Source organism: Myotis daubentonii, chromosome 12 (genome assembly GCF_963259705.1).
Source record: "Myotis daubentonii chromosome 12, mMyoDau2.1, whole genome shotgun sequence".
Classification (NCBI taxonomy): domain Eukaryota; kingdom Metazoa; phylum Chordata; class Mammalia; order Chiroptera; family Vespertilionidae; genus Myotis; species Myotis daubentonii.
Window position 1 is genome coordinate 29,823,060 of NC_081851.1, and position 26,927 is coordinate 29,849,986.

Below are 26,927 nucleotides of genomic sequence, written 5' to 3' on the forward strand. Positions count from 1 at the left end.
ATTAAAAAATAAGCAAAGGACTTGAATAGAAATTTTTCTGAAGAAGGTACACAATGGCTAATCAACATATGAAAAGATGTTCAGCATCACTAATCATTAGGGACATGCAAATCACTTGATCTCACTTATATGTGGAATCTAATGAACAAAATAAACTGATGAACAAAACAGGTCCAAAGGCATGGACACATGGAACAGACTGACAGATAGCAGAGGGGAGGGGATGGAGGCGATGAGAAGAGATTTACCAAAGAACATGTATGCATATATGCATAACCCATGGACACAGACAAAAATGTGGTGAAGCCCTGAGGTGGGGCAGGGGCTGAGTAGAGGGGAGTAAAAGGGGGAGTGATGGGGGACTCTATAATACTGTAAACAATGTAATTAATTTTTTAAACACCACAATTAGATACAATCTCACACACATTAAGATGATAGTATAAAAACAAAAATTAAATATAAATAAATAAAAAGAGTTGGCGAGGATGTGATGAATTTGGAATTTTTGTGCACTATTGATGGGAAGGTAAAATGGTGCAGCTATTATGTAAAACAGTACAGTGGTTCCTCAAAAAATGAAAGATACAATTACCATGTGATCCAGCAATTCAACTTCTGGGTATATATTTCAAAGTATTGAAAGTATAATCTCAGAGAATTGTTTGCACACCCATGTTCATCACAGCATTATTCACAATAGCCTAAAAGTAGAATCAATCCAAATGCCCAACAATAGATGAACAAACAAAATACGGTATTGTACCAACAATGAAATGTTATTTAGCCTTAAAAAGGAATGAAAATCTGACGCAATTTAAAACATGGATGAACCTTGAGAACATTATGGTAAGTGAAATAAGCCAGTCACATAAAGACAAATATTCTATGTTTCCACTTGTATGAGATACTTAGAGCAGTCAATTTCACAGAGATGGAGAGGAGAATGAGGTTCCCAGGGGCTGAGTGGAGAGAACAGGGAGTTAACGATTCAATACAGAGTTTCGGTTGGGGAAGATGAAATTTTTCTAGAGATGGATGGTGCTGATGGTTGCACAGCAATGTGAAGGTACTTAATGCCACAGAACCATATACTTAAAATGGTTTAAATAGTAAATTGTATTGTATATATATTTTAAACATAATAAACAATTAAATAGCCACATGCACATGTGGCTAGTGCAGTGATGGCGAACTTTTTGAGCTCGGTGTGTCAACATTTTGAAAAACCCTAACTCAACTCTGGTGCTGTGTCACATATAGAATTTTTTTGATATTTGCAACCATAGTAAAACAAAGACTTATATTTCTGATATTTATTTTATATATTTAAATGCCATTTAACAAAGAAATATCAACCAAAAAAATGAGTTCGCGTGTCACCTTTGACACGCATGTCATAGGTTCGCCATCACTGGGCTAGTGGCTACTCTATTGAACAGCACAGGTCTAAGTGAGCCAAAGTCACCTGAATAATGTGAAGTGGTCATAGAAACAAGAAACAAAAGGCCAAGAGAAAAGAATATATCTATTTATTTAGCTAGCTATCTACACATACATATTAGGCCCAGAAGAGGCAAGATCAGAAATTTGAGTCTTCCTATCTATGGAAAACAACGTTGATAAAGGAAATGTCCCCATTGGCTATAGTTTCATCTCAAAATAATGGCTTACACCCTTTGCATTTCCCTAACTTTGTGTCTTGTATGGTTTTGACTTACTCATATAAATTAGGCCAAATTCTCTATTTGGGGTGTTTTGAAAGGTGCTTTGAGCAATCTTGTGGCATTAAAGACAGAAGCCATCACATTATTCCATCTGGAACATATTTCTGTTTTCTTAGAAAGAACATCAATCCATAGAACTGGGTCTACTATATAGACTTGTGTAACATTTTGTCTTTTTGTAATAGGTAATACTTATACAAGGGTCAATATTTGGAAGCTTTCCCAGGAAGTAGTAAATCCAAAAAAAAGAAGAAAAGAGAGAGAGAGAGAGAGAGAGAGAGAGAGAGAGAGAGAGAGAGAGAGAGAGAGAGAGAGAGAGAGAGAAAGTCATGGAAAACTATTACTATATCATTGCTATCTACCACTGACCAACAATTCAATTCATATTTATTTCATGAAAAGGTAATAGGTATTAATGTGAAAAATCAATGTAAGTGCATTATGAATTCATGCATTCAATACTGAGAATTCCTAAATGTGGAGTTAATCCAAACAAGGAGATTTATTTACTATAGCTTTCTCAAAACCTCTAACCTGTCAATATATAATGTGACTTTCCAATAGTGAAGATATAGTATGTAAGGAGTGTATTTGCAAATGCATTGAATCATAGAAACCTCTTTTCAGATCCAGGGTGCCATAAAACATGCTTGGGAAATATCACTTCCATCAATCAGCTCAAGCAATATGAAGACAATACAGTAGAAAAGTAGAATGAATCTGAGGATTAATGAGGAGTCGAGTGTGACTACAGGGCCATGAGTTGAACTATTTAAGGAAGTAACATTGATATTATGTCCTTAAGTTGAAGTACAAATATGTACAAAATTGATAAAGTCTAAGGATCAATAAATGTAGACCTTAGATAGAAAACTCCAGATTTTTATTTTATTCTGTGAAAAGAGGAGGTGATGAAAGTTTTGTTGCAAAGGGAGCTGAATGGTTGTGAATTAATGGTCAGGTGTGGGGTGGTATGAATTGATGGGAGTAAAGAATTGTAACTGAAAGATCAGTCAAGTGATACCTCGGCTGGGGCACTGAGCGTCTGAACTAGGGCAGGAATGTAGTTTGAGAAGAGTGGAGTGATTACATGATTTTTAGTCTTCTACTTGGGATTTTACAGTTGGATATACCCTAAAAATTATTTTCTTAGCCTGAACTCTATTCTTTTTCAAGATCAGAATTGATGGTTTATCTCAAAAGACAGCTTTGCCCCTTGCTATACAATTAAACTTGGGTTTCTCTCCTGAGCTGTCATCTCCACACCTCTTATTATTGGAACACAAGACTAGCACATGCTATTTCTTTCCAAAAATGACATCAGTATGGGTTCACCCATGCATTACAGTGCTTCTGCCATTGCCCATGAGCTAGAAGTCAAGAACCGAACAGCAAAAAGACATGAGGAATAATCAGTTTCATCCTCCATGAAGAAGTTATTACACAAATAACAAGGCAGAACCTCTCCAATTTTAATAATAATGGAGTGGATATCATTGGGATTACTGAATCAAATTAATAAATCAGCTACTGATAAGAATATAATAACAAGCTACTAAATGCAAGGGTATTTTTTTTTTGCATCCAAATGCCCTTTAAACATATGACTTCAGCAGAGTAGTCAAATCTTAACTCCTTTAAATAAGACATAAGAGTACATAGGAATTATTCGAGGTATGGAGCTGAAATTATTTCTCCTTGAAGTGGAAAATGCAAGGGCAATAATGATAATGCATATGATCAAATGCAGTGAACTTAGGTGAGAGGCCACAAAAAAAGCCTCAAGTCAGCTACCTCTTTATTAAGGAAGAGGCTCTGCAGATGGAGGCAAGGGCCAAACCTCAGCTTCAAGTGTTCCATTTCCAATTCACACCGTCTTTTCCCTGATCATTAATTACTATCCTCCTCCCTGTGCCCTCACAAATGGGCACAAAACTGCTCATCAGGCCGGGGAAAAATGAGAACTAGTAGCATTCTAGACATTTCATTAGTCAAATCAGCATAAAGTGATTACATGAAATCCCTAGGAAATTGAAGTGGCCTTCTTTTCACTTTCAAAACTATACTTTGACTAATAGAAGGTCTGTCTTATTTAACATCTCACAAGACCTCCTCAAAGATCTCTCTTCCTTGACCACAGTTACATATAATGTGCAGAGCATTATAACTGGCAACAAGACTAGATTCATTATTCAGTTTAAACTAATGAGAATATGTGTTCAAGTGATGTTATTAATGGATTGCATAATACCCATCAGATAAAGTACTAAGACAATGTTGAAAGCAAGCAAATTAAGTCATCGTAGGCCTTAAAAGCAATGTCTGAGGCTGCCATGATAGTATGATTTGTAGAAAATTAAGCCTTAAATAATAGCTCACACTGCTTTTTCCCACTGTTATTTGTATGTCTCCGTGTAATAAATTTGTGAAACTGACAGAGACTAAATTTAAAAATTTGACCTTCTAATGAATACAATGACATTTAAAAGCCTCAAAGGTCACCCTCATAACAGTAAAATCATTCCACTGAAGTCAAAAACAATTTTAAAACATTTGGAGAAAGGACCAAGTAATGTCATTAGTACATATTGGCCAGAGGCAAAGGGTAGGGGGGATGAGGTAGAGATGTTTCATATTTTATTATCAATTGCAGTCTTTTCTTATTAGAAGCATTCAGAAATCATTAAAAAATTGTCACCCACAAGGTGATGTTTTGACACTGCCATATATATTACATAGTTTTAATAACAAATATCATGTGGAATCATTAACACATCTTTGCTCACATGGCTGTGTGTGTCTCCAGAAAAAAAAAAAAAAAAACAAACTAAAGTATAGTATTAGGTTACATTTCTATGGCAGAATAACTTACAAATGCATTACCTCTTTAGATTTTAAACCTCTCTGTTAAGTTTATAAGAAAAGTATTATTTCCCCATTTTGCAAATACATAAAGACTATAAGAGTATGGTCCAAATCACCTGGTATTTGGACTCAGAATTCAGGGAACTTTTCACTGAGCTTTGCTTTGCCTTATTTTTGACTTTGTGTGGTAGAAGGACAGAAATGTCACCTCCCTCTAAAGAGAGTAATAATGCAATGGCAGAAACAGCAATGACCCGGATGAAGAAAAGTCTCCTGACAGAATTCTACCAGGTTTCTTGATATTTTAGAAGCATTGCTCAGAGCAAAAGAGAATAAAACATACACACTTTTTAATTAACCTGTCAAAATTATGCAATCAGGTTGGTGAGCCTGATTCTTTGAATATAAGGATAAAAATGAGCTGAAGTTAATGCTAGATCATGGGCTAGCATTAAAACATATTACATGTATACATGTACACCCACACACATGTCTAAATATATTTTTCACAAGGGGGTATTAACAAATCAGTTACTTTATCTTCAGAATATTTAAATACATTGCAAAATAGCACAGACCGAAAAGATGAGTCAGCCAGCCCCCAGGGGTGTGCTATAATGACTTAGAACATATAATTAAAACAATCATTACAAAAATGAATCTGTTCTCCTTGACCAAAAAGACCTATCTGCTAAGAATTAGGTTCAGATCACTTTGACTTACACATGAACATTTTCTAATATCCATACCCGGCTTTTATGTCATGTTTTAATTTTCCAGCAAAGCATTCACGAGCTAATATACAGTGACGCTTATGGGTTTAATGAGAAAAACCTTCAACTCGCTGTCCTTGGGCCTCACCTTGTGAAGTCTGTCATTTCCATCATGATCATGCACATCTGCTTGGCCAGCACAATGATGTCATTGCCGCTGTCATCCCATTTGGCCACTTCGGCATCCAGCTTGCTTTTCTCTTGGTGGAATATCTCCACCTGCTCAGCTATTTTTGCCTTCTCCTCCTGCGGCAGTTGCGCCATGATGGCCTGTGTGGGTTACAGAAGAATGTGACTAATGGTGACAAAGGAAGTACAGACTATAGGTTGTCTCTGCCTCCCATTAATGGCAAAGCCTATGGGCTCTCCTTCCATTCTGGAAAGTACGTTTCCTCCATCCCAGGGAAGGCAAAAGCACAGACATCTGATGAGGTTCCCAAACTCCCCGTCCCCACTCCCACATGCGAAAAATACGGAGATCCACAGGCACATGCACAGTCACAGGAACAGGACTTCTCTGCCGCTTTGATGACATACGTTTGTTCAAAAGAATCTATTCTGGACAATTTTTATATTTGGTCTCGGGAAACTTTTACCAGATAAAAGAACACACCTCTTTCAACACAGAAATCTGTTCTGAGAAGCGAAAAAAGAAAATAGGCCTTCTGTCGCTAAGTAATTTTAAACACAAACCAAGCATCCAAGTCGGGTGGGGTGGGGAGACGTTTTATGAGTGTTAATAAAGGAATCTGTGGTTAGATGCCGAACAAAAATCCCCCCCTGGGGCATTTCGTGGATGGCACACCTATTCCCGGTCCTCTATGGAAATCCTGGTATGACCAAAACTCCTAGTAGAGCCTATGAGTGTGTAGACAGAGGCATTGAGATGGGTGAAAATATGTAATTAGGAAGCAAAGGTTGATTTTTCAATAGTTGCTTGGTAAGGGAATGTAGAAAAGGAATAACTACAGTCAATTCTAATTTTTCATAGATTCTTTACTTGCAAATTTACCTACTCCTCTGAAATTTATTTACAACCCCAAATCAATGCTTGTGCTTTCACAGTAATTCATGGACATGCCCAGAGATGCAAATAAAAATGAGGCACCCGACCTACAAGCTCCTAGATAAGGTTGAACAAGGGATTCTCTATCTTCTTTTTTCAGCATTTATACTATAAACTAGAGGTCCGATGCACAAAATTCCTGCAAGAGTAGGCCTTCCTTCCCCCGGCTGCCATCATCGGCTTCCCTCTGGCAGCTGGGACCTGGGCTTCCCTCCCTCAGGACACTGGCAGGCAACTGGGACCTGGGCTTCCCTCGCAGCCCCAGCTTCAAGGACAGAAGGACGTCTGGAAGGACATCTGGTCTAACTAGCATATTATGCTTTTATTGTTAAAGATAAGTGTCCCTCCTGAGGTATATTTGGTGCCACATTTACCACATCTTTGTACTTTTTTGTTGGTGATTTTTCTTTATAAGATGGCCCCCAAGGATGTGAGGGCGATCTGGCTGCGACATCTGTCACACCATTGATCGCCAGGGTTGATTCGGCTGATCTGGCTGGCTAGGCGGGTGTGCCCCTCCTCCCTCACCGATCCATGTGCGTCCCTCCCGAAGCTGCGCGCTCGGTCGAAGAGGACGACCTTTCCCCCCCCCCCCCCCGAGGAGAGGACCGGTCTTCGGTCAAGGGTATACGAATAGCTGCGCTCCCCTGCTAGAACCTCCAAACAAGGTCTCAAGATGGCCCCCAAGCATAGTGTGGAGTGCTGCCTAGTGTTCCTCAGCACAAGAAGATTGCAATGTGACCTGGCTGGTGTGGCTGTTGGTTGGAGTGTTGTCCCATACACCAAAGGGTGACAGCTTCAATTCCTGGTCAGGGTACATGCCCAGGTTTCAGGTTCTATCTCTGGTTTGGACGCGTGTGGAAGGCAACTGATAGATGTTCTTCTCTCTCTCCCTTCCTCTCTTTAAAATAATTTTTTTTATAAAAAAAAGTTTATGATGTGCCTTATTGAGAAAACACATGTATTAGATGAGCTTCATGAGTTATAGTGCTCTTGGCCATGTCAGTTCAATGTAAGTGAATCAAAATGATAAAATAAGATAGCCAAATGGAAACACTCATTACACAAGATTATATATGATTGACTGAAGAAAGTGTTGAGACTAACAGCTCTTAGGAATCTAACCTTGTGTTTTCCCTAGCAACAATAATTACATATCACTAATTAAGTGTTCATCATAACTACAGAACATAAGTACCACAAATGAAGAGAATAAACTGTATTTGTTAAGCAGTATTTATGTAGCAGGCCCTCAGGAAACTGACATCACCTCATTGCATCCTCACAGAACCATGCACAACCTCCCTCACTGCAGAGGCATATGAATAATATCTGCCTAGCATTCCTCATCCTGAGATACACGTGTTCTCCCGAAGAGAGACCAAGAAAGCATGATTTGAGGGACCTATAACTTTTACAAAGGACAAGTAAAACAGGACCAGCTGCTTCCTAGATTGTAAAGCTCCTCCCAACATAAGCAAATTGTTTTGAGGTAGCTGATGTCTAATAGAAATATCAGTGGATGTAAACTCAGAAAAACTGGTCTCAACCAGGCTCTGCACTGACTTGAGTTAGCACCTCACTGCTACTGGCTTATATCTTTAACATCTTCAGATATAAGAATAGTAAACAATTGCCTCAAAATGGCAATTGAAATAAATGTGTTGAGTTTTTTCTGACAAAAAATGAAATTAAGCATGTGTGGGATTATTGTTAACATTATTTTATCATCATTTCTATATTAGTTTTCCTTTCCAGCTACCCTTATAACTTATTATTTAGTTGCCATCAAAGGGAAGGAATTGGCCCAGAGTCTGTATCACTATTTATAGATACAGGACTGACATGAAACCCAGATATAAAAGCTGAGTATTATGCTGAGAAACTTACTGATGTGAAACACACACACACACACACACACACACACACACACACACACACACACACACAACTTAATCTACTTCATCATTCTATAAGAATAATACTATTTTATTAATAATGATGCCAAGGTCTAGAGAAATTAAATTCCAAGTATTATACAACCAATAAGCTATAGGAATAGAATGCAAACCCAAGTCAGCTAACACCATACTTAATCACTGTGTACAACTGAATCACCATGCATGGTCATACAGGTTAGACACTGCACAGCAGTTTCAGTCAATAGGACAAATGCCCCTGAAATCATAGTACTGTCCACCAGGCTGAGTATCTTACAGATGAGGGAGGTGTCTTTGTCTGATTTGCATAAAGGTGTCATTGGACTAGCAGTTGCCTGGATGCTATATCTCACTAATAGACAGCCATGTTTACTAATGTCCATTTCTGCATGTAACTTTATATAAATAGTACACATCTGAGTGTGTACATAATGTATGTGTGTAAGTGTGAATCTGTGTGTTTTATATACACAAGAGTTCATCATAAAGTCATGAATACAATGTTGTACTTATGACAAGGCAGCTACTCCAATGCATTCAGATAGGTTTGGATGATCTCAAGCTGTCCTAGATTAACTTTCCCTCCACACAAAAAGTTGATAATCATGTTTCACTTAGACCTCCCAAGTCCAACCAGCATCATGTAAGCATCCATTATGTATTTCTCTGTAAAAGAATCTGCTAGCCTACCCCACAGACCTTCAGACTCCACATTTAGTCCCAGTTTCAAAGCAACAGGTCTTTTGTTATCCCCAAAGGGTAAATTTGTATATTGAAGGATGTATACTGATTCTATGAACCGTTTCACTTGAGTTTCAACTGTGCAATGTAGCATTTCAATGTTAACTGCCTTGCTTTTCTAATTCTTATTAATGCCCTACTTTTCTCCAAGCTTCTTTAGGGTAGATGCCTTAACATTCTGTTCAGAAGCTCAATACATATCTTTTGATTGACTGCCTAAACATTTTCCCACTTATTCCATCAACATAGTTCAAGAGAAGTTACCAGAACACACAAACATGTTCTATGGGCACAATCCTGAAGAAAAACTGGCCGCTTCAGAGCAGACTTGCAAAGGAAATGTTATTTTGACTCTAGGGATGTTCAACCCACATAATACACTAAATGTTGTGTGACTTGGGTATAAGTATCATTATATAAGCTTCTGCATATGTAGCCATCGATGAGCCGAAGTCTTTTTCCTAAATATTTTTAAACTGTTCTTGCTTTTAAAAACTTGTAATTGACCTTTTCTGAAACTAGAATTTACAAAAAGGTTATCTATAAACAGTAGATCACAAACTACAAAATTTGCAAGTTAATCAAATTAAAATTCAATATATCAGTTTTAATTAGGTCTTATCAGTGTAACTCGGCAGTTTGAAATGTTAACACATTAAGGCCGTTCTGTCCAAAAATAAAAAAATAAAAATTATAGGCTGGTTACACTGAAATCAAATTGAATCAAATTTTTTTAAAAAAATGCAATTATTCATTCTCTCAAACTAAGGGAATATTAGAAAAAGTATTTGCAAGGCGGAGAGGAAAGGGAGCGAATCCGCTTTTCTGCTTGTGTGATGTGATCACCTGGGGTGGGCTGGGTGTTTCTGCTTCTGATCTCAGCAGCCACACACAGGTCTCCAGAGTGTTGGGCAACTTGACCTGAGGGCCCAAATCTGTGGCATCAGAAACTTGAGTCCACAAAGTTCCCAACCCCCCTCCCCTCCCCATCCCAGGGTCCCAGCTTTTCTTTTGAACAACCAACCATTTTTGTGTGTGATTAATGTCATAAACTCTACTTTTTAAATAAAAGTACAAATCACTTATCTAAGCCAATAACCACTCAGCCCCGAATCTTTTCTTTAATCTAAATCTAAAGAAGATCCCAGGTACTTCAATTTCTCACCTCAAAGAGGAACATGACTTTTGAAGTCTATGAGCCTCCATACTGACAAGTGTTAGTTTCTTAAATGCACAGCAAGAGTCTTCAAGTGGACGAATGTTTTTAAATAATGAGTAGAAGGGCTGAAACTCCAGGCAGCCCTTTCTACTCACTTGGACAGAAAGCAGGATAATAACTATAAATAGTTAAGGAGTGGGTCCTCTGACTTTTACCAGTCTCAGGCGATGAAGTGATATGAAATATCGAAGCAATTGTCCTATTAACTCAAATAAATATGTTCGTGACTCCCTGACTTCTGAGTTGATTCAGGGTAAACTATTTGGCTAACCTTCTAAAGAATGACTCATTTTACAAGCATCATCACCATCACCTTCATCAACTTCCCATTCTGTGACAAGTCTTGTCATACATTTTATCACACAGTTCTCCTAATGACATTACAAGGTAAGATGCTTTATATAGAAGTAAGGGATACGGCATGAAGAGGTTAAGAAACTAGCCCCCTAGTCACAGAGAATGGTCAAGACCAAATTTAAAATCAGGTCTGCATGACTCCAAATAATATATTCTGTCACCAAGGCTACGTGCCCAAGAGTTGTTGCTGACCAATTTTAGTTATAACAACCTGTAAAAAAGGAGTTTATAAGATGTCATGTCAGGGTCTGATCACATCTATATTTGAATAGAGCGGGGTATGATCACTCATTCTTGCACTCTCCCTTTCTCACTCCCTTTCATAATATGGTGTAGAGAAGCATCAGACATATAAAGGAAGTAAACACTGTAACTTCAGAATTTGAGAGCAACGTTGGAGTGGGTACTAAAAGCTTTTTTTTCCACCTTGACCTCCTTTTAGATTAATTTAACATTTCAGAGAAGAATGTCTGAGTGAGAACACAAAGTAAGGCCATTACCAGGGGAGGACTGGCTGCTAAAAAGAGCAACTGCCTCTGTCAAAAACGACTTCTGCCTCCTTCACAATTTTGACCAAGTTAACACACTTCTTTGGTCAAAAGTTCAACCATCTGTCATCGCAGCAATTGAATGCGCCCTCTTATTTGCAACTTACAGCCTTAATTCTATGTCTCTGATTTGTCATCATCTAATTACAGGCTAACGTAGGCTGACTCAATAACTAATGCTGTCTGCTGCAAGTTAATCACACAGCACAAGACGGATCTCAAAGACAAATCAGCAAGTGCTGGATTAGAGCAATACTTTGTTCTTACTATCCTGCACCATGTTCAGAATTCATGATGAAAAATAGTTCAAAAAAGTCTATGATCTTTTCATCCGTTGGGTGAAGAAATAACTGATGATGCAATTAGGTGCCATCTGACTTTTACTTCTACCCATAACTGGCTTGCTGTCTAATGTAAGTAAGATGCAGGAAATAAAAGTGCAATGGGACTTTGTTCTTCCTTGTAAAAAAGTGGGAGTGATCATGCTATTTTGACAGATGGCGATTAGAAGAGTTGTACAATGTGCCTTGGTCTTTGAGAAAACAAGTCAGTGGTTACCAGGCTGTATCAATTCTGAGTTGCAATCAATCAAATTGACTTTGAATTGATTAAAGTTTGGATGAATTACTCAAACTTACCCTCTGTCATTGATGTAAAAATGCTGGTTTTACTTAATTTTGAAGATGGATGACTTGGTTGATGAATTAGTTTAGTGTTAGGCCAACTAGGCTCAAAAGACTCTCAGCTAATGATCTTCCCAAGTTTCAACATTTGGGGAGGGATTAAATAGAGTCCACAAGACATTTTCAAAGTAGGGGGCTTCATACTGTTTTGTGTGCTTTTCTACTGTCACCAGCCTGTGATCAGAAAAGGTCTCTCTTCCAAAGGGTAGCAGTTCTCAGAGTCATCCTTTATTGAGCACTTAATAAAGTATGTCAGGTATTTTCCTCATTATTTTACAAACATTAAGTAATTAACACCCTCAAAGAATTCTAATAAGTAAGTTTATTATTCGCATTGTACAGATGATAGGATTGAAGCTCAGAGAAATTAAGCAACATGTAACAAAGCATGGGCCTCTCTCTAACCTTCATAATCCAAAACCAAGTCTGTCTGAAATCAAAGCAATGCATCGTTAATGTTCTGGATTTTACCCTCACATTTCCCCTATCAGTGCCCATCTATATCTTCTGGATTACTTACATGTTGGATGAGCCTATCAGGACATACAGTGCAAAAGATAACCTGTGTTTTATGTACGAAGACATTATGACTCATCATAAGGCCTAATATTCTTTGACTCCTCTTTATTTTAACCTCTAGTTATTTATTACTCTTCTTCTCAATTCCTAAGCCAGTGTCAGCTTTTAGGGTTTCCTAATCCCTCTCATAAATCATCACCTCTTCCTCAACCTCATGCTTCCTATTGATGATATTTTCTTAAGTTAAATCTGATATAGAATACCAGAATATCTAATTCACAGCTATATTGTAACTTGACTAGGGGCCCAGTGCACAAATTCCTGCACCTTGAAAGGAACTGTGGGCCACGAAGCTTTGGTGGGCAAAGGGGCAGGTCTCGGCTGGCCCCTCCTGCTGCGGCCCCTGGTCTCCTGTCTGCCAGCAGCCCCGTTTCCGCCACCACTCCCATGCTCTGACAGCGCCGCCACACAACTCACACCCGCTGACGGCAGAGAGATTAGGGCCAGCGCCAGCAGTGGATGAGAGCAGGGCTGGCGCCATCAGTGGGTGCAATTGGCAGCTGCTGCCCTGATCGCTACTCTGAAGCAGGGGGGAGGTGGAGAAGCCCTCAGGGGCAATTGGAGCCAGCAGCCACCACTGGCACCCACTGATGGTACCGAGCTATCGGGACCTGTGCCGGGCGCTGGCAGTTGGTGCGAGCAGGGCCATCTCCGGCAGTGGGTGTGAGAGGCAGCTGCTGGCCCCAATTGCCTCTCAGGAGCAGGGGGAGGTGGAGAAGCCCTGAGGGGCAATCAGTGCCAGCAGCTGCCGCTCACACCTGCTGACAGCGCCAGCAGTGGGTGCAAGCGGCGGCACCAGCAGCGGGTGTGAGTTAGGCTGGCACCAGAAGCAGGTGCGAGTGCTAGGCGGGACCGCGGCATGCAGGAGCATAGAATTTTCGGTAACCACCAGAGGCTCAGCCTGATAACAGTAACCAGCGCCCTGCCTTGGTCTGGCGCCCCCACTCATCTGCTCCACCATTCCACCAGGGCCAACAACCACCAGGTTCCCTGCTCTGCCACTTGCTGCCAACGGTTGCCATGTTCTGCACGCGCCCCCTGGGGGTCAGTGCATGTCATAGCGAGCGGTTATTCAGTTGTTCCACCGTTTGGTCAATTTGCATATTAGGGTTTTATATATAGAGATTGTTTTTACACTATGGAAACTGAGGCTTTAAAGGGAGAAGAATCTCACCCTCCTTTGCAATCCCCAGGTGTTTCATCTCCTGCCACCGGCCTTGACTACTTGCATCTACCCCCAAGGAGATACAACTAATCAGATTGGTCAGATTCCAGGATCCTCTTTGGAACACGTGTGTCGATGGACAGTGTTACAAAGTGCTCAGGAGTGTCCAAGTGTCAGCCAGAGCCATCCTCTTTCTTTGCTTCCTGCTTCATGCCTTAAACTGGCATATTTCTAGTATGTCTCAATGATTTCTTTTTTTCTATCACATGCAAACACATCTAGGGACATTGCCCTGGCCAGAGGTGGGGAAGGGAGAGAAAGAGGGAGGGATCTCTGTATTCTGATAGTCTTGAATCAATTTCAAAACATGTGGTCTCATTTATTAGAGACCCTAGGCCAGAGTCTGGAGCAATGATAGCCCATCCAGTAACAAACAGTACTCTAATTCTCCAGTTGTCATCACCTCTTGTGTAGTTAACAAGCTTGGAGACTTCAAGCGAAGCCATGGTGTCTATGCCAAAGCAAGATCTGGACATCCTGTGTCCATGGCTGTGGGACCATCTGATCTAAGCATAACCTCCATCCCCAACAATGCCCACTATACACATAAGTGGTTGATTTCTTATGGCTGCTATTTTTCAAGTGATGGAGAGAAAACCGAGTTAAAAGAAATCAGAAGCTGTGGTGGTGATGTCCACTGTGTAAAATGTGAGTCACTAACAAACAACCCCAGATGGGAGCACACATTTTGGAGCCACGAATCCGGGGTTCCAAGTCCCTGGAAATTGGAAATTCCCTCAAAATAAGGTGGTGAATGCAGCCCCTGTGCAACCAACCAATGTCCCGGGTATCCACTCACCCGCGCACTCTGCCCTGCGATGAGCTGGTCGTCCTCGGTCTGAACACTTGTCCTACTGCGCACGTCATAGTCCTCCTGCTCAAAGTCAGAATCGTCCTCTAGTTCTTCTGGAGTCTAAAGATAGAGGAAAGAGAAACTCATTATATTTTTCATTGAACCTTCACCCCCATCCATACACTTCATCACTGCAAAAGCCAAGTAGCCCCTAAAGAGAGTTTTTAGGGGATTATATGTAGGGGGTTATGTGGGCAGGTAATGGCTAGAATAGCATCAGAAAAATCAAGCTGCCCTAGTTTATCTCTTTTTAAAAAATACGTTTTGTTCATTACTTCCTTCTGTAGGTGTAGCAAGTCTAAAATTCTTTATCTGACATGCTTTTTAAGAAAAATATATTTGTGTATTTCCACCCATACAAATATATTCTGCGAGAAAATCATCATCAATAACAACAGTTACACCTATGCTGTTTCTGTAATGCCCATTTTGCTCTATTCCAGCTCTCTTTTAGTCTCAATAAGCCTGAAAAGGTTTGGTCACTTCCAGTCCAGTGCTGGACCTGATGAAATACCTGATGTGGTCACTAAGCCATTTAGTATACAAGTTACCACTATAGACTCTGGAGTCAAAAATGCCTAAATATGAATCCCTACATGACCATGGGAAAATCCTCCTTAGCTTTGGTTTCCAAGTCTGTGAATAGGTATTGATAACAGTAGCTAACTGTATGATTGCTGTGCAGATCAAGGAATGTACTCTGTGTAGAGTGTCTGGTACATAAGCATTGTAAAAAGGAGTGCCATCATTATTGGGATTTTGAAACAAATTCATTCAAACATTTTTTTATAGTGAAGCCACCAACTACTACATACCCACTAAGGACTAACTTTTTCATACATAGCATCCATTTACCTCAGTACAGCACAATAAAATAATTTTGGAGACTTAAGCAGAACCACGGTGTCTGTGCTATTGCAAAATCTAGGCATTCTGTGCCCCCTGGCTGTTGAGCCATCTAATTGTAATACCGAATCCCAACAAAGTCTATTATGTGTGTATGTATTTGCTTTGATATGGCTGCAATGTTTCCAGTGATAGAGAGTTCCCATGTCCACTTAGAGGTGAGAAAACTAAGATTCTGAGAAGTTAAGCAATGTGCCCAAATGCCTCTGAACTAGCTAATAACAGAACTAGCATTTAGACCCAAACACCCAAATGTGTTTGACTCCAAGTTGTTTCACTGTTGTAGTCACAATCCCACCACCATCCACATTACAAATCAGGCAACAACTGAAGGTGTGGAATGGCTTTAAAGTGAGTGGGATTAGCCCTTTCTGGTTTGGCTCAGTGGATAGAGTGCCAGCCTAGAGACTGTAGGGTCCTGGGTTCAATTCAGGTCAAGGGCACACGCCTGGGTTGCGGGCTCAATCCCCTGTGTGAGGTGTGCAAGAGGCAGTCAAACAATGATTCTCTCTCATCATTGATGTTTCTCTCTCTTTACTTCTCTCTCTCTCTCTCTCTCTCTCTCTCTCTCTCTCTCTCTCTCTCTCTCTCTCTCTCTCGCCCTTCCTCTCTGAAATCAATAAAAATATATATTAAGAAAGAATAATAAAGTGAGTGGAGTTAGATGAAATTCTGTCAAATAGGTACAGTCAGTGTTAAAGAAAAGATACACATGAATCCATGAACCCAGAAATAAGAAACCCTCCCATCTTTAATGACAATAATAATAGGTAACATGCATTAAAGGCTTTCTGTGTGCCTACCACAGTTTTCTCTAAGTGCTTTACGTACACTAACTCGGTTTTCTTCACAGTCCTACAATGTAGACATGATTTTCTTTATTTTACAGATAATAAAACTGAGGTGTGGGAGGCTATACTTGTAAAGGCTTCTAAGTCCGGCACTTTGAAGCATGTTGTCTAAACTATCATGCTCGGTTCATTCTAAGAGGATGAACTCGGGAGGCTGCAAGGATGGTGCATGAGGAGCAAATGCGGTAGTGCTTGCGACATTCCTAGCTCAAGTCTCATTAGCCTTAAGGGTGATGTCACCCACAAACTGCCTCTTGGCACACAGCAGCACCTCCTCTCAGGGTGCTGTCTTTCAAAGGGAAGGGACAGTCACAAGCAGTACCGATGATGCAGTGGCTCATTCCCCATCAGTAAGGGCACATTTTCATTCTGCTGGTTTCTTTGGCTACCTCAGTGTAATTAATCAGGCATGGTTATTGATGAAGCCTTGAGATTGGTCTGACAGGCATAAAATAGGGTCCTTCATGCCAAAATCACATCATGCCTAGTAATTTTCCAAGCTTTGGCACACCCTCTTGTTTTCCTTCTCTCACCATCAGCCTTTTTAATATTTACTTGATCATCTACAGATGTTCAATGTTCTTTCATAAGAACATTAAAGAAAGAGGGAAGAAAGGAGTTTTGTTTCTATACTTTATTAACTAAAGCAGGATTGGGGTGGGCAAAACCTGATTCAAATGACAGGTGTATTTTCTCTTTGGACAGAGACTATAACCTCTGGCCATTCTCACCCTTCTGGAGTGTCCTGCAGAATAATTACAGCAAGTTGGTAAATTCTGCTCACAGATGAGATGACAAGACTGCACATACTTCTCATCATTAGTTTTTGAAAAGGAGAGAGCCAAGTAAAATGGAAAACCTCACTCAACAGATAAAAAGGACAATATGACAGTGTCTATAGTACGATGGCCTTGTATTCAAGTGACTATGGCTCGGGAACCAAAATAAAGTTTAAAAATGGAGAAATGACCTGGATTTGGACCCAGGACAACTAAATGTGTTTGTCCTCATCATCCCTCTTTGGCTAGTCACTTAACGCGTTTCTGCCCCTCTGTCTCCTCACTCATAAAGTGGATCTAATCATTGCTACTCGTCCTCCCTGCCTCAGAGGATTCTAGAATCAAATATATTCTAGAATCATATATATTTATATAAATGCTCTATAAATTATAAAAGTGAACTATCATAAGAAGTGATAATGATTATGTTTAATTAAATATACACCTAACAACAATAGCAGTAACAGCAATTGTTTTTTTACCACCCATTATGGTACAGGCATTCCACTAAAGGACGTAGTCCTTATAACAACCTACTAAAAGAAATTAATCCCCATTTTATAGATGTATAAGCAGGCTCAAATTTGAGTAAACTTTCTAAGGTGTCACACCTAGCAAGTTGAGTGTTCCAGAGCCCATGCTTTTAACCATCACACATACCACCAGACAAATGGATGAAACTAAAATCTCTTCTTGTGCTTCAACCATGCAGCAAACCCATACAAGCCACAAGCCATCCATATAAATAGTTCTTGTATGTGCAGTTTGTTAATTGCATATATATATATGGTTATTTTTGAATTATTCTTTTTTAAAAGTATGTTATTTTGGGTTGGTCAAGGACCTTCATAAATTAAAAGAGTATTGGAAAATAGGTTCTGTAAATGGGTCCAGAAATAATCATACTAGTATTATTAGATGGTTTTATAGAATAAAAGGAATAAACAAAATGTGTAACTGGCCTGGAGGCTAGAGACTGAGGGTCAAGTCTCCATTCTGTCCTATGTGCTCTCAGGGAGGGTATTTTGATAATAATCCAAAACCACTTTCGTCTATACTTTGTTCCCCCGTTCTACTATTATCTAGTAATAGATTATTGTGAAAGTGGGTTTTACCTGTAAAATGGTGCAATTAAACTATTCGGCCTCTAAAATCTCTCCCTTCTAAGAATCTATGAGATTGACTTGTGCTACTATAGAGGCTCATCTGCCTTGTCCAGGATCATATCACACGTCAGTTACAGAACAGGATCCCGCTACCTGCCTCTGGTCCTCAATTAAATGTCCAATCTCCCCTACAACAGCTTCTATAGAGAAGCAAAATGTGACAAAGGCGGAAGGATGTAGAGTTGTGTCTCCAGGACATGTGAAAAAATGTATTAAGTACTATTTAAAGGAAAGTCTCAAATGTACTTGAGTTTCATTGGGAGCAGAAAGATGAGGACATAGGTTGACAACTATAATATGAAAGTTTGGGTGATTCAAGAAAAAAGACTTCCTAACAGAGCTCTATACCACTGGAAAGGATTATAAGCCAGAAAATAGAATTAAAGATTTGCTAAAGCCAATCTACAACAGAACCTCCCCATTCAGGATTGACTGGCCACTGGCATCTTTATCCTATATTGCTGTGGAGGTCTCCTAACCCAACCTCTTTTATTCTGCCCTTGCCCTAGGCATTCTATTCTCACCAGGATAGCCAGAGTGGTCCCTCTAAGATCTAAGTCAGGTCATGTTATTCTCCTGCTCAGAACCCTTCAATGGTTCCCACCCATCTCATCCAATGTGATCCTCAGGCCACATGTGCCACTGTCTCTGCCTAAAACACACTTTCCTTAATACCTTTATGGCTTGTTTTCTCCAAATCTCTTCTCAAATGTCACCTAGTGACCACCCTTCATAAAACCCACACCCATCCTGTGCTTTATCTCCTTTCCCCTGCCTTGGTTTCTCCATGGCACATTAACTGGCATATTATATCTGTTTGTTCTCTGTCTCCCACCAATGGAATGTAAAGTTTTGAAGGACAGAAACTTTGTTCAGCTCTATATTCAGGGTACCTCCAAGAGTGGGATCTGTAGTGAGCATTCAACAGATATTTGATAAATGAATGGCCAAGATCAAATAACCATTTTTAAAAATCATACTAAATTATTTCTAATTAAGAAAACAGCCGAAACAGGTTTGGCTCAGTGGATAGAGCGTCAGCCTGCGGACTGAAAGGTCCCAGGTTCGATTCCGGTCAAGGGCATGTACCTGGGTTGTGGGCACATCCCCAGTGGGAGATGTGCAGGAGGCAGCTGATCGATGTTTCTCTCTCATCGATGTTTCTAACTCTCTATCTCTCTCCCTTCCTCTCTGTAAAAAATCAATAAAATATTAAAAAAAAAAGAAAACAAAACTAGCTTACCTTATGGGTTGATTAACTATATAAATGCAACCTATAATAGGTAAATCAATTTTGTCTCATAAGTTGTTTCTATAGTCTCTTCAGCCCTTTATTTTCCAGCTATGAAAAATAATCTTTGCAATTTTGATAATATTCTTGACGTCTTTACCAAGTTCTATTTATATTAATTAATTGTACAAAGATAAACCTCATCACAGCAGGATAAGGCAGGAAAATACTTCTGTGGAACCTACTAAGGGCCAGATCTACGCAAGTGCTTTATAGTTGGGGTAATACTTGTCCCCACACACAGATAAGGAAACTGAGGGTTAGAGAAGGAAATTAGCATAAAAATAACCCCCCAATATTTTAGCAACAGGTTCCCAAACTTTATTGCTTCAAGCACTCTCATTGCCTCAATAATTTTTCATGGCAACTTTAGGCTAAATAAACAACACCAAAATAACCCACAAACCTAATAGTACTGTTGATTAAGCAATAAAAAATGAATATAGGGAATCAGACCTAACAACTTAGTGCCTGGTACATATTGTATGACTTCTCAGACCTTGGAATACAATTGAACATCTATTGAGCTTGCTTTCTATCCCCAACTACCAGAAACCCAGTATCACAATTATATGATGTCATCCAAAGAAATGAACAAATCTGATGTTTAAACTATGAACTACCTTCAGCTAATATTTCACACATTATCTGAGCGATTTCCACGTGTTTCCCTGGACATTTAAATGCCTTGCAATGATCCAGGGTACATCATGCATAGTTTGGGAGATATAAAGTTAATCTATAGTCCTGTATCTGACCCCTGGCCCAGGCCCTGTTGTTTCACACATAACCAAATTAATGGGTTCCATTCACAAAAGTTGAGCATGTAATTTTCATTATAGATTATTTTCATGGTCATTCTTATATGAAGCACCTACTGTTCGCTAATACAGATATCCTAAAACCAGGATATCATCACCACCTTCTACTCTACTCACTTATTTTACTTTCCAATATTAAATGTTTTTGTCTCACATATATACATGTGCTCCTCACTATTTGTAGATTATTTACTTGTGAATTTTTCCACTCAAAGTTTCTTTGCATTCCCAAGTCAGTACTTGTGTAGTTATTCACAGACATCCACAATATGGCACAAAACTTGTCACCCAAAGTGCATATATCTGGCTGAGGTCACACAACACAATGCTGTGTCTTCTTGTGTTGTGTTCCAGCTCTTATGCTGGAAACAAGTGTCCTTTCTTCAGTCTACTTAGAGCCTTTTTTTTTCTTAAAATGGCTTCTGAGCAAAGTGCTACAATGCTGTCAAGTGTTCCTAAGATTGTGATGCTCCTTATGGAGAAAATGCATTTGTTAGATAAGCTTCCTTCAGGCACAAGACAGCATGCATTTGCTGAGAGTTCAATGTTAATGAATCAACAGCCTATATTAAATAAAGTGCCTTTAAACAAAACCACACATAAAACCAGATTGTGTATTTGATCAGTTGATAAAAATATGACCAGAGGCTCACAGGAACCTAAGCCTGAATTTCTTGGAGGAACAAGTTTCAGTATTCTCTACTACAGTGTTCACAGAACCATTGCATAATACACTACTGCAAATAATAATCAAATGCATGCTGGTGTGCCAGACTTTCTTATTCCCTTCTTAAATGACCATGCTGGAGTCACAGAAAATGCCTATGTAGCTTAGAGATCAGGCAGAACATACCTCAGCAAGAAGCAAACAAAACAAAAAAACAGTCTCATAGCCCAGCTGGTGTGGCTAAGTGGTTGAGAATCGACCTATGAACCAGGAGGTCGTGGTTAAATTCCTGGTCAGGGCATATGCCCCAGTTGCAGGCTCAATCCACAGTGTGGGGCATGCAGGAGGCAGCCAACCAATGATTCTCTCTCATCATTGATGTTTCTATCCCTCTCTCCTTCTCTGAAGTCAATATATATATATATATATATATATATATATATATATATATATATATATATATATAAATTAATAATTAAAAAAACACAAATTAATAATTAAAAAACTCATGGAAGAGAAGCAGAGTAGACCTTTTCAAAAAAAACATACATTTTTATTGATGTATGTATTGATGATTGTAAGGGTGACCAATGGTGAGGTTGGGATTCAGGAAGGGCACGTTTTGTTTATTTCAGACTGTCGTCTGGAGCTGGCCTAGAGTGCTATCAACGTGAAATATGTATTGATTGCCAAAAGGCAAAGTATGAAGAACTGACCCTTCAAGACCCTTTCTGCATTTAGTTGTTTTTTTGGTGTGTGTGTTTTTTTTTTAGGGGGGGGGAGCATACATTTCTTTTTCAAAGTATAATCAACACTTTGGGAGAGAAGGAGGCATGGCCAGTTTTTCTGGGAAGGGACCAGCTCTACTTGTCTTACTGTCTTTCTTCCTGACTAAGTGCAATGAAATCTTTTCCAAGCAGACTTCATCATTATACTCAAAAGCAACCCAGGAAATTAAGTGCAAAAGGAAGCCATTTGGGTGCTAAATGGAGGAGGCATTTAAAAATAACAATTTGTACATGCTGTACATTTCTCTCTTCCTAAGTTTTACGTGGTGTGAAATCCATCTGATCAAATCACTGGAAATGTCGAGATGGCGGAATGACACTTCATGCAACAAAGATATGGCATTTTATCGGAAATTGTGTTTTTTTACAGATCATCAATGTATAAATGAATGATGGCTATAAACTTCCTCTGTCTCTCAGATGAATGGTTGTCACAGAAGTGTGAAGGCTAACAAAGCAGAAAAATGGCAAAAGAGGGAATATGGCTTGAGGATTATAGTGGCATTTAGTGCCAAATGCTTTGAAAACATAACTCTCATGGTCTATTACTTTATTTTACATGTTAGTATGTAATGAGAAAAAATGATCTAATTTGTTACAGTCTTAAAAGGCTGACTATCCTTTCTTCCCTGCTCCTCTAACTCTCCTATATTTTCTCCCTGTCACCTTCCTATCTGCCTAGGTACCTGTCCCCCAGACCCCCAAAACACACCCTACACCCATAGTAGTAAGCACTGTACTAGACAATGCACCACAGTGGAGGGGAAAGAAAAGGACAGCCATTGCTTCCCATACTTTCACAGTCTTAAGAACGTAAGAAACCTGTAAGTAAATAGCATGATATATACTATCACAGGCAAAAACAGTTAGAGGTAGTTAAAGGATAGGGTCAGTATTTTTTGAGGGAGAAAATTTGGGGAAGGAAGACTTGAGCCAGGTCTTGAAAGATGGTAAGGTGGAACTGCCTTATGACCAGAGATTCCACTTCTAGGAATTTATCCAAAGAAACCTGAAACACGAATTTGAAAGAATATATGCACTCTTATGTTCATTGCAGCATAATTTACAATAGCCAAGATTTGGAAGCAGCCCAAATGTCCGTCAGTAGATGAGCAGATAAAAAGCTGTGGTACATTTGCACAATGGAATATTACTCAGCCATAAAAAGAGGGAAATCTTACCCTTTGTGACAGCATGGATGGACCTGGTGAGTGTCATGCAAAGTGAAATTAGACTAAGTGAAATTCATATGTGGGATCTAATAAACAAAATAAACTGACAAAGTAAAGACAGACTCATAGATACAGAGAACAGACTGACAGCTGTCAGGGGGGAGGATTGTGGAAGCTAAGTGAGGTGAATGAAAAAATTAAGCAAAGAAAAATAACAAAGACCCATGAACATTGCCAACAGTATGGTGGTTGCCAGAGCGAAGGGGGAGTGGTGAGAAGTACAAGAGTGTAAAGAAGGGATAAATGGAAGAAGACTCAACTTGTGGTGGTAAGCACACAGTTCAATATACAGATTATGTATTATGGAATTGTGTATCTGCAATTATATAATGCTATTAACCAGAGTCACCCCAATAAAATCAATTAAAAAAATAAAGCCAGACTGCAAACACCTAGAGAGCAAAACAAACAAACAAACAAACAAAAAACAAAAAAAAAAAGAAAAAGAAAGAAGGTAAGAGTGGTTATTTGTGCCCCAAAGGGAAAAAGTTTGGTAGATGTTTCAAAAGAAGCATGGATGTCACTAAGAGGGAGGAGAGACCCTTTGTGGTGATGCTCCCCTCCACCTGCTCAGGCCACCCTGGAAGCACCATGCTGTCCTCTGCATTCTACAGTGGAAGAGGATGGACACATGCTGATTTAATGACTTCAGAGATACGAGAATTTGGGGGATAATGCCTCTGTGAAATACTGGAAGGACTAGGTAAATGTATTATCCAGAGAGAACAATACTAGTCCATTGAAGATACTTCATGAAACATCCAAATGATCACATACTAGAAAATGAATTATTTAGTTATTGTTTGGCAATGTCGAGGGATCTTGGTTTAGATGCTCAGTGGTCATCCCAACAGAAGGATTTTCAGAATGCACACAGCAAAAAGCTTGTGGTTTCATCGAGCAGCCCAGAGACAATAATAGAGGTTGAGAGTGAGGATATAGTCAAGGGCTACTTGTCCAATATGTTGGAGCTACTGAGCACTTCCAGTGTGGCTAGTGTCACATGTTGGAATGGTAAAGTTTTGGATACATTAGGCTGAATAAAATACATTATTAAAATTGATTTCAATTGTTTCTTTTTGCTTTTTTAATGTGTCTACTAGAAAATTACAAATGTGGCTTACATTTTATTTCTATTGGGCAACATGTTCATCATTTCTGTTTCTGCATATTTAAGTTTATTTTAAGAAAAAGTTCTGTGGCTAAAAAATGTTTTAAAACTAGTATGTCAAACTGTTAATGCAGTAGGGAGAAAAAAATAGCTCATCTTACAATGGAGTATTATACAGCAGTTAAATGAAATGAGGTAAGTGATGTTTTTTAATAGAGATAGACAAAGACTCACTGTGGGTTAAATTCAATTGCAAATGATACTTATGAGTTTTAAAATCTATTGTACAGTGTGAGTACCTGACACTCAGTTTATTCTCATTTTATTGATTAATTATTGTATATTTTCCATATGACCAACTGTCAACCTATTGTTGTCCCTCCCTGGATGTTTCCTTGCATGGGTCTATATATAATTACCCTTTGGAAGGCTCACACCGACCTGACAACAGCAGACAGAGGATGGGAAGATAGGAGGGTAGGTGATAGGGGGAGGTTCACTGAAAGGTTATATAGCCTTATTGGCAATGTCTTGATTACTTGTGACAAGGAGAATGTAGCTGTGTATCACTTTCTTGTAACTATTATCACTATCAGCTAGGGAATCTTCACTTCTTTCCGTCCCATGGCTTCAAGATCCTGATGGGAAAATAATGTTAGCAAGAGGAACATGGAGAATCTCAGGAGCAAAACTAAGTTGAAACCAAATTTAGGAAACAATGGAGGCCAGAAGCAGGCAGGCATCACTCTTCAGGACACTCATCACTAACTGAGGCTTGCTGGGGTCCGCCAGCTCTTTATAAGTGAGAAGTTACCAATGTCTGAGTAAATGAGGAGCCAAACAGCTTGTTAAGTTATTTGGCTAAGTAATTAAAAATAAAATGGTGAGTTCTCTGGAGTCTACTAGAAGGTCTGATGAGCTCTGAGCCACAGAGGACTTACATACCCTGATCATCAGCACAGCCTTTCTGATGTCCCGAACGCCGTCATACACCAGGCGAGAGGCATCGATGAACTCATTCTCCTCAAATGGTTGAGGGACGTTGGCACTCAGGGCTTCAATGGCAACCTCCACTTGTTCGGCAAAACGTGGCATCACTGGGTAAACAAAATGGAAAGCAGAGCATTAGACAATCCTTCTCATGATCCCTTGTACTAGCCCTTGGGTGTTGTTGGTTCTGAGCATTCCAACGGTTCAGTGGAGCCGCATGTCCACCTGTCCAGTCTGGGTAAACCCAGTTTAGTGGTCTTTGTGCTATTTACTCCATGAATGGTGATGGTATTCAACGGAACAAGCTTTTGAAACCTGCCCCAGGTTATGTGTTAGATCGTGAAGCATAGATTTCATATTATCCTAACGTGAGCTGGTTTCTACTTCTGCTAGTTACTATTGTGAAACCTTGGCTAAGTTTTCTTAACCCTTCTAATCCTGTGTCTAAAAATTTAATGATAAGCATGGCTGGTATGGCTCAGTGGTTCAGCACTGACACGAACCAGGAGATCAGGGTTCAATTCCTGGTCAGGGCACATACCTGAGTTGTGGGCTCCACCCCCAGTAGGGGGTATGCAGGAGGCAGCCTATTGATGATTCTCTCTCATCATTGATGTTTCTCTTTCTCTCTCTTACTCTCTAAAATCAATAAAAATATATTTTATCCTTCCTTAGAAATCAATAGGGTAATGCATATAAATGTATTAGATGGTCCATAGAAAACCTCCAGAAATATATAACAAATTTCAGATGGTAAAGTCATAACTGGTGAGTAGCAGACCTTAACTTACATGATTTCATTGTAAATTATGAATGAAAGATCCCAACCTTTCTACTTTTACCTGAAATCAGGACTCGGGGTATTGAAGGTGGGTGGGAGGACTGTGTAAGAGGAGAGAGAGAAATCATGAGAGACCCCAGCAGAAAGCCCATGCAGACTAGTGGGCTCACCGATGAACTTGATCATTCTGTCTTACCAGGACCACCTTGGTGTGAAAGAAGATGCATATAAACTTTTCTTTAAACTAGGACACATACATAGCCACAGAAGTTTGTAGACAGTAAACTCAATGGAATGTCTGGAATACTTAAGAAAATGATGCTGATTCACTGATTCTTAAAAATTGTCATTGGATTTGCTCAGTTGTTATCTTGTAACAATCAATTCATATGGCAAAAGAAAGCCAAGAGCACAATTCATTTTATTTACAAGGACAATAAAATAAAAACATACTTCATCTCTTTTCATTTCTGAACTTTCATGCCTGATTCATCTTTATACTCATTTTCATCCTCTGTGGATATTTTAACATCCATTTGAATCCCTAGTGTGAGAACCTCTGATAAATTACTTTATTGTCTAGGGTCAGAGCATTCAAGATAGAACATTCCTAGAAAAATGTATTTCTACTAGGAAAAGTCAAAGTTTTTTTTAAAAGAGGGTTAGAGGAAAACAGAACAATCATTCTTTCAAAAGAAAGTATCAAAACCCAAGCATGCATTGGGTGAATTTCCTTCCGTGAGTGAACTGGTTCTCTGTACTACTTGAGTTTTTCATTTGGGCTTTTGAACTGCATTTAAATAAGAGGAATTCGGGGGATTCTGAGCTGCACTGCCTCAAATATGAATCCAATAAAAATACATTTCTAAAACCACCACATTCAACTCAGGCCAGTTCAACCATCCTTTTGTGTTGGGAACAAACTCTTTGACACTAAAAATTCTAGGTAATTGAAACTGAATACCTTA

At 39.3% G+C, this 26,927-nt stretch overlaps 1 protein-coding gene across 3 annotated transcripts in view; it reads right to left on the reverse strand.

Moving 5' to 3' along the window:
* CTNNA2 (catenin alpha 2) overlaps window positions 1-26,927 on the reverse strand; it is a 1,136,278-nt gene that overhangs the window by 49,181 nt on the left and 1,060,170 nt on the right. For all 3 annotated transcript variants that reach the window (XM_059659311.1, XM_059659308.1, XM_059659310.1), the window contains exons 13-15: window positions 25,134-25,285; window positions 14,523-14,636; window positions 5,454-5,635 (exon numbers count right to left, since the gene is read on the reverse strand). In XM_059659311.1, the coding sequence (XP_059515294.1) occupies window positions 5,454-5,635; window positions 14,523-14,636; window positions 25,134-25,285 (448 nt within the window). The remainder of the gene's footprint in view (window positions 1-5,453; window positions 5,636-14,522; window positions 14,637-25,133; window positions 25,286-26,927) is intronic.